At 43.0% G+C, this 12,084-nt stretch overlaps 1 protein-coding gene across 2 annotated transcripts in view; it reads left to right on the top strand.

Moving 5' to 3' along the window:
• opn5 (opsin 5) overlaps positions 1-11,135 on the top strand; it is a 52,560-nt gene extending 41,425 nt beyond the window's left edge. For both annotated transcript variants that reach the window (XM_061704600.1, XM_061704601.1), the window contains 4 exons: positions 5,717-5,887; positions 5,989-6,323; positions 6,407-6,645; positions 10,402-11,135. In XM_061704600.1, the coding sequence (XP_061560584.1) occupies positions 5,717-5,887; positions 5,989-6,323; positions 6,407-6,645; positions 10,402-10,468 (812 nt within the window). In that variant the 3' untranslated portion in view covers positions 10,469-11,135. The remainder of the gene's footprint in view (positions 1-5,716; positions 5,888-5,988; positions 6,324-6,406; positions 6,646-10,401) is intronic.
• The last annotated feature ends 949 nt before the right edge of the window (positions 11,136-12,084 follow it).

Here is a 12,084-nt window from a genome sequence, read left to right as displayed (position 1 = left end):
GTACACGGTCATTTCAATATGACACTGCCACCTATAGGTTATGAGAAAGGTGTACCCTTTCATTTTAATATGCCAGGACCACCTGAAGGCTATGAAAAAGGTGTATCCTACACTTTCATTCCAATATGACAGGGGTAAATATGACTGCATAATATGTACAGTTGTGCTCATAGGTTTACATACCTTGGGAGAATTTGAGAAATATTGTTTTTCTTAAATACGACTGATGACTGAACAACAACAATCATTCATTTCTTTATGGTAATGTTCTGTTTAATGATAATGCTTTTCTGAAATGCTTGACAGTTTAATTTGAATTCCATTAAAATAAAATTAAATGTGTTTTTGCCTGGCCCTTCATGTTTTCTTTAGAGAATTGTACACATCTTACAAATTCTCCCCGGGTAATCACACATATGAGCACAACTGCGTGTTTTCTCATTTACTAAATAAAAGTAGGGCTGTGAATTTCAAAAGAAGAGCAAGTAAATAAAAAGAAAATATTACGTGTTCAAATGAAGTATAGAATACTTCTTTGAAAAAACTAACAAAATGCAGATAATACTTCATGTTTTGATTATATGGGTACAAGCAAAATCATGCATTGTAAACATGCATTACACATAGGTAGAAGGGTTTTTCAGAATTTTGTAGTCAACTTTGGGGGTGCGTATTATACATGGGTGCGCATGATACACGAGAAATTACGGTAAAGTTGAAAAGAGCTGGTTAGGAGATGTGACTTTCCGGAGAGTCCCTATGTCACATGCTCGTGAATTTTCATTGAGGATCAAATAATCTTACATTCAGTTTACTGGATTTCACTTCCAAACTAATAAATTCAATGTCAAATTTTACTCTTGTAATTTTTCATGTAGAATGTGCAATTTGTTTCCCCAAAAAAATCTTACATTTTCAATATTGTGCATTATACATAGGAAGAGGAAAAGTTTGAAACAATCCTTCACAAGAAAAATGAAATGTACTGTTAAATAAATATCTTTAGAACCATATCTATTTGGATTGAAGTTCTGCCACTTTTTAATACAATGTTTCTTAAATTATATTATTATTATTTATAAATACAGAAAATGATTCACTCCTGTGTGTGTGTTTAATATTGTTAACATTGTTGCACGGGGTTGGAATTTGGGGTGCTGTGGGATGTCGTTTGTGTGGGCTTTGTCCCGGTTCATTGTGGTGTGTAGGGTTGCTGCGGTGGGGTTTTGGCTTTTTCTCTTTCTGTCGTTGGCGCTTGCGTTGGTTTGGGGACTGGAGTTGGCGCTGGGGACCGTTGGGGCGGGGGTGCGGCCGGCTGTTTGCCCTGTAGGCTGTCTCAGTGTTGGCATGGACGTGTTCTGTGGTTTCGCTAGCCTGGCTGGCTGCGAGTTGGCTTCACTGGGGCTCCGTGTGGTGTTGGCTGGGGCTCGGGACGCGTTGGGCGCTCCGCGTTGTCGGGGTCTCTTTTGCGTGGTATGGTTTTATTCCGGGTGTTGTGCTTTGGTGAGTGGTCATTGATTTTGGCAGGGTTGGGGCGCGGTTTTGTTTGCCTCCGCTCCCATTGGGCGCGGGTGCGTCTTCTCGTGTGCTCTTCTTCGTTGGTTCCCGCCGCTTCTTCTTCTTTGGGGTGGGCGGGCTGTGGGTGTCGGGGCTGGGGGCCGGGGGTTTTGGGTTTGGTCGGTTCCGGGGTGGCCAGGGTCCAGGTCGATTTTCGATGCCCAGTTCTACTCATGACCGGCGCTTAGCTTTGACCGTTTTTTTTTGTTGTTGTTTTTTTTTTGTCGTGGCTGGCTCCTGCACCGGGCCCTGTTGGTGTCTGGGGTCCCGATGCTGTCCAGGGATCGGGGGCGGCTGTGGGCTCGCTGCGTGGGTGGGTGGGGGTTGTGTCGTGGGGGGCGAGGGGTTGGGGTGGTTGGATGTGGGGGGTGGTGATCCGGTGCCCTTGCCCCTCCCCCTTGGGACTGGTCGGGGCGCTTCGGTCAGGCTTGGGACCTCCCTGGGTCCTGGGTGGTCGGTGGCATCCCCTCGGTTGGGTCCCCTGGTGGACGGGCTCACTGACTCGGCTCACCCCCCACCCCCTCTCCACCCACAAGCCAGGCTCACTCTCCCTCGATGCGCCGGCACAGAAACTATAGACTTTAAAATACTTGTGCTATGATCACTGATAACAATACAGGTTATACTAACATATCAACTCACAAGTTCTTACAGGTGTTTAGACACTAAAAAGAATACCACCGCGCCACTCGCCAGTAACACTGCCTTGCTCATTTTCCCACATCCTGTCCTGTCCCTCTCTGTCCTCTCTTATCTGGTTCTCTTGGTTAGTTGTTGCATGTCTTATCCATGGTGTCCCCCCTAATCTACAAATAACTGTTGTAACGTTACTTATGTTCAAATATCTAGACCAGGGGTGCCCAAACGTTTTGGCTCATGGGCCACATTGACATAAAAAAATTGTCATACGGGCCAGCATTAATTTTACATGCTACCGACGAGGGGAATGCTTTTTTGTATTTATTTTTATTTTACTTTGTTTTACAATGCTGTCTGCTGCTAGGTAGATCTGATAACTGCCTGACCTAGATAAATGAAGGTTAAAATAAAAATTAATTAAATGCAAAATAAAGTATTTTTATGGAATTTGACTCAAACTCAAACTTTATTCATCAGAATCAACAAACAACATGTTTGCATTAATGTGAAGGGTGATACTGAGATCTCGACTGCAGTAAATGGGGCAGGTCTGGCTCAAAAGCGGTGGTTTTAATGCGCAAGATGTCACGCAGGTGGGAGTCACTTAGTCTTGTCCTCACGCGGTTCTTATTCATGTTCATGACTGAGAATGTCTTCAGGCACAAGTATGTCGAGCCAAACAAGCTCAGCATTTTCTTCGCAAATGTACGAATCTCTTGGAGCCTGTCTTTATCCAGCTGCTGGTAAAAGTTGACAAGAGGGAGTTGTTGGTACCGGCTGCAAAAGTCCGTGTCACACTGCAGCTCAATGAGCTCCAACTGCAGGTGGGCTGGAAAGTCACTGAGATGCACGGAAACAGGAGAAGAAAAAAGCGTGATCTCCTTTTCAATAGTTGCAAAATCCCTGAAACGTTGTTGAAACTCTTCAGTCAGAGATGAGATTTTAGCGGAATACCTCCTCATTTGCGCACTAATATTGTGCGCTGGAAAACACGTCATTATTTCTTGCACAGATTGGAAATGTGTGGTATTGGGCTGCGTTTGTGACAGGTGGGTTTGGAAAAGTAGCAGCTTGGTCCGAAAGGCTTTAATATGTGAATACAGTTGGCTTATCAATGCATTTTGCCCCTGAAGGCTCGTGTTCAGGGCGTTCAGATGTCAGTTTATGTCAACTAAAAATCCAAAATCAGACAGCCAAACAGGATCGGTTAGTTCTGGCATCGGTTGTCCCTTGTTTGCCAAGAATTGTCCAATTTCCTCTTTGAGTGAGTAGAAACGCTGCAGTGCAGACCCCCGTCTGAGCCATCTTACATCGGTGTGATACACAACATCTCCGTATTCAGCGTGGATATCAAGTAGAAATTGTTGAAACTGGCGGTGGCACAGGGCTTTGGAGCGAATATAATTAATAGCCTTTATCACGGGTTTCATAACGTGATCATATTTCAGATGTTTGGCACATAGAACTTGTTGGTGAATAATACAATGGAGTTTTATAGCTTTACCTCCTTCTTCGCTTACTTTGTTACACACTAGGGTTGATAATCCACTGTGCTCGCCAACCATGGCAGGTGCGCCATCCGTAATAATCCTCGTGATTTTATTCCTCTGTAATTTTATGTCATCTACGGCGGAACAAACAGAAGAAAATAAATATTTCCCTCTTGTTTGGTCCTTAAGGCTCTGGAGGTCAAGTAGCTCTTCACGCACGTTCATTTCACTGTCCACTCCTCTCGAAAAAATCAGTAACTGTGCGGTGTCGGATGCATCCGTGCTTTCGTCACAGGCTAACGAAAAAAATTCAAACTCCACTCCTTTTGCGTCCAACTGTCTCTTAATATCAGAAGAAACTTCTTCGATCCTTCGTAACACAGTGCTACGAGCCAGGCAAACATTGGCGAACTGTTGCTTTTTCTCAGGACAAATGTTCTCCACCATTTTCATCATACAGTCTTTCATAAATTCACCCTCAGTAAAAGGTTTGCAGTGCTTGGCAATCAGCGTTGCCACCTCATAGCTTGCCTTTGTTGCATTTGCATTCGACTCACTGGCTCTTGAGAAAAAGTGTTGCTGTGCCGTTAAACCAGCTTCCAGTTGCTTAAATTTTTCACTGCATTCGTTTGCAGTTAGCTTGTCATAATTAGCATGTTTCGTCTGGTAGTGCCTCTTTATGTTGAACTCCTTGAACACAGCCACAGTCTCTTGGCAAATTAGGCAGATGCAGTTGTTTCTAAATTCAGTGAAAAAATATTCAGACTTCCATTTGTCCTGGAAACGGTGGCCCTCGCTATCAACTTTCCTTTTTTTACTTCCAGTTGCCATTTTAGAAATGGGCAAAAAACAGATCATGCACAAAAGGGCCCCGTGACAGTTCGGCCACAAGTTTACTGCCATCCTGTGGTGAAATATAAAATTGCGCGTGTATTTTGTACTGCCGGGTCACATATTATTGATTTTATGACAGATGCTTCGGGCCAGTGGAAATATGAACACGGGCCGGATTTGGCCCGGGGGCCGGACTTTGGGCATGTCTGATCTAGACTGTCTCACTTTCGTTCTGCTGTGGTTGTCACCCCGAGTCCCCTTGTCCACTCTGTCTGTACCCCCCTAAAATCCTTTTCTGTCCAGCTGCATTTTCAATAAACATCAGAATAATAAAAAATTAAAAACAGAGAGTATTTCAAACTCCCCTGTTGCACAGCAAAACTGTTCCAGCACAAAGGCATACAGACCCACCACTCTGCAATGCCATGCAGCTGAACAGGACATCTTATAAAAAAAGGGGAACACTGGTGGACTGAGTGACATGTTGTTTATGGGAAAATATATATGGGCAGATATTTCATTTATTTTATTTTACTGTTGATATCCTACTGAAAGGGTTGCTCTTTGTGGGTGTTTTTATACGACTAACAAGGCACATTTTTCTGAAGAAGAAGAAGCAGAAGAATCACCATTTATTGTCATGAACATGCATGCATGCACACGAAATTTGTTCTCTGCATTTAACCTATCACAGTGAACACATACACATGTTCGTGGTGTGTGTAAGCTGTTAAATTGAAATGTCTGTCCAATATCTATTATCTTTCACAATTTTCTGCATGTTAACAAATTGATGTTTACGATTGTCTTTAAATGTTACCAGGGTAAATTACAAGTGAGTTATACTTTGCAATTGTAGGAAGAGCACAACAAATTTGTCCTGCTACTTGAAAATGTTAAACCATCACTACCTTCTCATTCTTGTCAAGAACGAATCTGTATCATCAATGTAAATCCAAAGATAAATGAGTATATGAGTAAATACAACTAATAAAAATACTAATCTTATTTTCCTTACTTTTACTCTTTGCCCTTCTTCTGCCTCCTTTTCTCTTATGCACATTACCATCATCACCATCCTTTTCAAAACACTTTCACACATCTGTCCATTCTTTTCCCAATTTCTCCTTTTATTATTTGTGTGTCACCCTCTGTTTTTCTGGTACATCCCTTATTCCGCTACCCCTGTCCTTTAGTGACAGGAAAGCCCTTTTTTGTTGTTTCTAGTTTCTCCCACCGTTGGTTGTTTGGTTGGGAGGGCTGTCAGTTCTATGGCTGGGCAGGCTTTTTCTTTGGATGTGGGAGCCTCACCACGATGACAATGGTCAGCCTGGACAGATACCTCAAGATCTGCCATCTCAGCTACGGTAAATTACTGATATATTTTGTTTACTTTTTGTCCACGAGATTAATTTACCATTATCGCCAATAACACGATTGTACCTCACGCTATTTCTCTAATCTAAAGGGACATGGTTGAAACGGCGTCACGCCTTCCTCTGCTTGACCTTTGTGTGGATTTATGCAGCATTTTGGGCCATCATGCCCCTGATGGGCTGGGGAAGCTACGCCCCAGAGCCATTTGGCACGTCCTGCACCCTGAATTGGTGGCTGGCACAATCTTCTGTGTCCGGCCAAAGCTTTGTAATGTCTATCCTCTTCTTCGGTCTTGTCCTACCTACTGGCATCATCGTATTTTCCTATGTGATGATTATCTTTAAAGTCAAATCTTCTGCAAAAGAAATTTCACATTTTGATGCCCGAGTCAATAACAGCCAAAACCTTGAGATAAAACTCACAAAGGTATGTGAAAGAAGCACATTTTTCACATCATTCTAAGAATGAGTTACAATCAATCTAAATCACTTGTATGTGTTCAAACCTAGGTGGCCATGCTGATCTGTGCAGGATTTTTGATAGCCTGGATCCCATATGCAGTTGTGTCAGTGATTTCGGCGTTTGGAGAGCCAGACTCAGTGCCCATACCCGTGTCTGTTGTTCCTACTCTGCTTGCCAAGTCCTCAGCAATGTATAACCCAATCATCTACCAGTTTGTGGACCTGAAAAACTGTTCACCCTCCTGCTTGAAGGCCCTGGGGAAACACAGGCATTTTCGAACGTCTAGGTAAGGGTCCTTGGTCATATATTTATTTCTGACAACAAATAAAATGTAATTATTCTACCGATAATTTTACCTTTTTCCTCATGGATATCTGACGATGGGGTCCATAAGTTGAACAGATACCATTCCAGGAGGCTGTTCGAACAGTGATTCATTTTGATTTTCAATTAATTTTGCCCATTACAGATCACGTAAATTGATCTGTTCCATGAGTCAATCTTATGTCATGATAAAATGAACACAAATAATTGAAATTGTTGAAATGGTATAGACGAAGTAGAGAGAGATCAGCTCATGTAAAGATTCTTTCCCATCTCATACACTTATGCACACTACATATTACGAATTTATGAGTGAAAGGTTAATCATTTTGCCATTTCATGCACATTAATCAAGACAGGATTCTTTTTTTTTTTAAATGTGATTTATTGTTGCAAACAATGAAAGCAGTGTGTGCCAGGAAGGAAGCATTTGTCTCATGGTCTGTGTTTTGGTTTGCGTTGTGGTTAGTTTTGTTTCATGTTTTCCTGTGTTCCATGTTGTCGTGTGCTCAATTAGTTGTGTCCACCTGTTCTCGTCAACCTACCTTGGGCCGACCAATCAGCTCCCTCCAGCCGCTCGTGTCTTGTCCAGGTGTTCCTCGTAGTCTCATCAATCTATTTGTATTTAGTTCCGTGTTTTTTTCCCCTTTTGGTCAGTTCATTGTCGTTGTAGTATGTCATTGTCAGGTGTCATTCTCTCTGTCTGTGCCACGTCTTAGTGACCAGTCATGTTTTGTTTCCATTTTTGGTTTATTCAAGTGTTTCTTTGTTACTTTGGTTATCTGTTGTGGGACGTTGTTTAGTTTGCTTTATCCATTTTTGGGATTTTTTGAGACTCCTGCCTTGCCTCCCTGCTTCCCTGCACTTAGGTCCTCCACGTTTTTGCCTTGCCTTCCTCGCCTTCAAATAACCTAACCGTTACAATTTGGGAAGAAAACATTTATTATGTAGACTTTTGTTTTTTTAGTTCGGGGTGTACTCCGCCTCCTGTCCGATGATAGCTGGGATAGGCTCCAGCACGCCCGCGACCCTAGTGAGGAGCAGCGGTTCAGAAAATGGATGGATGGAATTATCCATCCATCCATTAACGTACTGTAATTAAATTACTTTATTTTTAATTAAATTACTTCACCCACACCGAAGCTTTAGAGCATTGACAGAACGGCGGCATGTTTACGTCCAACCGTCCGTGGTATTTTTTTTAATAACTTTATTGGCCGTCAGATATTTCCAATACTACATCAAAGGACGCTCGACAAGGCTAAAAATAAACTAGCTTTTGGATTCAAATATACTGTGCACGATGGCGATGCGGCGTTAATGTCTTTTGCGGAGCCGATCAATGGCGTTATTTATCGGATCGGCGAATTATGACATTAAAGCCGATCAGCATAAAAGGCTAAATATCAGCCGATACCGATCAGCCTGATAAAATCGGTGTAAAGTCTAGTACACACACATGCTTGCCTTGCTTCTGCTTCCTCCTTCACCATTCGTGGTGTGTCCACTCTGGGTGTGATGCAGGAGTGGGGGTCGGAGCTCCTCAATGAGAGTAGACTTTGAACTCCGTAAAAGTAATTCTGCCTGTGTCGAGCAGCAACCTACGACTGTATCTGTATCAGAGCAGACTTGGTGCATGAGAGTTAACTGTTGCGATAAAGCTGTATTTTAAGTAGGACTCCTGATATAGTGTTGTTTAGTTCCCGAACGTTTCGTTCAAAAGAACAAATCTTTTAAGTAAAGGTAATTAACTGAATTAGTTTACAAAGTGATTTTGTTCTTTGAGCTCTCCCGCCGTTAGCCACCCCGCTCGGACCGTAAACAGAAGCGATCGAGGCGGCTGGGACCGGAAACGGAAGCGTTGTGTGCAATCTCAACGTGTCAATTAAGACGCGCAGCTAGTGCGGCGGAGAAGATCCGGTTAATTTTCAAAATAAAACACATTGACACGCAAATTGCAATACAACGGAAATTATATACCTTGGTCATTCGTTCTCTGTGGCCCGGTAACAAATGCCTCACAGCCCGGTACCGGTCCGCGGACCGGTGGTTGGGGATGACTGGTCTAGGGGGCATCCTAACTAGATGCCCAAGTCACCTCATCTGGCTCCTCTCAATGTGAAGGAGCAGCAGCTCTACTCTGAGCCCTTCCCGGACGACAGAGCTTCTCACCCTATCTCTAAGGGAGAGCCAGGACATCCTGCAGAGGAAACTCATTTCGGCCGCTTGCATCCGCGATCTTGTTCTTTCGGTCATGACCCACAGCACTTGTGACCATAGGCGGGGTAGGAACGTAGATCGATCAGTAAAGCTTTGCCTTTCAGATCAACTCCTTCTTCACCATGACGGCTCGATACAGAGTCCGCATCACTGCAGACGCTGCAGTGATGTCATGCTCCATGCCTGCACTCATGAACAACACCTCAAGATACTTTAACTCCTCCACTTGGGGCAGGCTCTCATTCCTGACCCGGAGAGGGCATTCCACCCTTTTCTGACTGAGGACCACGCCCCAGATTTGAAGGTGCAGATTTTCATCCCAACCGTTTTACACTCGCCTGCGAACTGCTCCAGTGAGAGTTGAAGATCACGGCTTGATGAAGCCAACAGAACATCATCTGCAAATAGCAGAGATACAATGCTGAGGCCGCCATACCGGATCCCTGAAATGCCTCGGCTGCACCTTGAAGTTTTGTCCCAAAAAATTATGAACAGAATTGATGACAAAGGGCAGCCTTGGTGGAGTCGAGCCCTCACTGGAAACAAATCTGATTTACTGCCAACAATGCCAACCAAACTCCGGACACTGGTCGTACAGGGTGCGAATAGCCGCGTATCAAGGGGGCACCCTGGACTCAGGACTCCCTGAGGGACACGGTCGGACGTCTTCTCTAAGTCCACAAAGCACATGATTGGGTGAACTCCCATCCACCCTCCAGACCCCTGCTGAGGGTGTAGAGCTGGTCCATTGTTCCCCAGCCAGGTCGAAAACCACATTATCTCCCCCTGAATTCAAATTACACCATAAAAGAGATTTGTAACACGAGGATTTTGATATTTCAGCTAGATTTACACAATACAAATATTTAACATTACATACCATTTAGTTCATCTGGCCTGCCATTTTATTTAAACTTTATCTCACATACTGTACATGTCATTTTAGACCAGAGGTGGGCAACAAGCGGCCCGTGGACCATAATTGGCCCACCGCCAATTATAGCTGGCACGCCAAATGACATTTGTCAAGGCACGATAATGAGCCAGGCTGCTACAGAGCAATGGGGTGGAGGGGGGTGGGAGGCTTGCCCAGGTTTTTTCCAGGTAATCCAGCTTCCCCCATTCCTGACGTTAATTGCCAACTCTAAATAGTCCCTAGGTGTGCGTTAACGGTCGTTTTTCAGGGAAATAGTGGTCGCTAGTCTTATATCAATGCCTGGGCTAGTCTGTGTTAGATAGAAGTGAATGAAATGAGTAAATTTTAATCCGAGAAAGAAAAATGTGCCATTTTCACATTCAAGTTTGCCATTACTTGCACGTTTTATCTACAGGTTTGCAGCAATAACAGCTTTCATTCTTCTGGGAATATTTTCCCTTAATATACAGTCCATACTGAAAGACAATGTGGTCTAATTCAAATATTATGTCCCATTGTTTATTTAACTATACAATTTTGTTTTCTTACTTTTTTATGGATGCCTGTTTCTTGTGCTTGCAGGTTCTACATGATTTCCGGCTCACTGAAGGACACACGAGCACCTAAAGAAGCTCACGGCGAAATGTGAGGCAGACAGACTGTGTGACCTGCTTACAACTTTTATTTGGGACAGTTTGTCCTATTTCCTGTCCTCTGTGCCGAAACAGTGGCAGCCACTGTATACTAACAGGTTAATGAAGTTAACTAGCGTTTTTGTTTGTTTAAGAATTTGCTGCATACGAAGAGAGATTGTGAGTCTTAGATTAATCAGCCATATACCAAATGGTATCCCTGGTGAAACTCAAATAACACTCAAATCCAGACGAGTGTGTAATAGAGTACAAAAGGGTTATTAAAGAATATTTAAGCAGGCCTCACTGCCAGCAAGAATTGTAGGAATTCTCTCAGCTGTTATTGACAGTTACATGTGATATCATCCTAAAATCTTTGTAATGTAAAGTGATGTGTAGTTTGTTTTCTATACTGCTTAAAGTTGTACAACAGTTTTTCTGAGCCTTTTGTAAAAGTACTTAAAAGAGCTATGTGAAGATGTTTCCCTCCTGGTGTCAACAGCCAGCACTAAGCACACTCTCCAATCTTAAGTGTTAGGACATGTCCCACTGTCTTTAACACCTGACTGCCACTGAGCCTCTTGCTGTAATGTAATGTTTTGCTTTGATTTAAAAAGAAAAAAAACAACCAACATATATTGTTAGGTGTCATTTACAACCCCAATTCCAATTAAGTTGGGACGTTGTGTTAAACATAATAAAAACAGAATACAATGATTTACAAATCATGTTCAACCTATATTTAATTGAATACACTACAAAGACAAGATATTTTAAGTTCAAACTGATAAACTTGATTGTTTTTAGCAAATAATTATCAACTTAGAATTTTATGGCTGCAACACGTTCCAAAAAAGCTGGGACAGGGTCATGTTTACCACTGTGCTACATCACCTTTTCTTTTAACAACATTCAATAAACGTTTAGGAACTGAGGACACTAATTGTTGAAGCTTTGTAGGTGAAATTCTTTCCTATTCTTGCTTGATGTGCAGCTTCTCCGTTGTCGTATATTACGCTTCATAATACGCCACACATTTTCAATGGGAGACAGGGCTGGAATGCAGGCAGTACCCGCATTCTTTTACTACAAAGCCACGTTGTTGTAACACATGCAGAATGTGGTTTGGCATTGTCTTGCTGAAATAAGCAGGGGCGTCCATGAAAAAGACATTGCTTGGATGGCAGCATATATTTCTCCAAAACCTGTATGTACCTATCAGCATTAATGGTGCCTTCACAGATGTGTAAGTTACCCATGCCATTGGCACTAACACAGCCTCATACCATTAAAGATGCTGGCTTTTAAACTGTGCGTCCATAACAGTCCGGATGGTTCTTTTCGTCTTTGGCCCAGAGGACACGACGTCCACAATTTCCCAAAACAATTTGAAATGTGGACTCGTCGAAGCACAGAACACTTTTCCACTTTTCATCAGTCCATCTTAGATGAGCTCGGGCCCAGAGAAGCCGGCGGCGTTTCTGGGTGTTGTTGATAAATGGCTTTTGCTTTGCATAGTAGAGTTTCAAGTTGCACTTACAGATGTAGCGCCGAACTGTATTTACTGACATTGGTTTTCGGAAGTGTTCCCGAGCCCATGTGGTGATATCCTTTACACATTGGTGTCGGTTTT

The sequence above is a fragment of the Phycodurus eques genome, chromosome 18, assembly GCF_024500275.1.
Source record: "Phycodurus eques isolate BA_2022a chromosome 18, UOR_Pequ_1.1, whole genome shotgun sequence".
NCBI classification, from domain to species: Eukaryota; Metazoa; Chordata; class Actinopteri; order Syngnathiformes; family Syngnathidae; genus Phycodurus; species Phycodurus eques.
The sequence above is the reverse complement of the archived record's forward strand: the minus strand, read 5'-3'. Positions and strand labels throughout refer to the sequence as shown.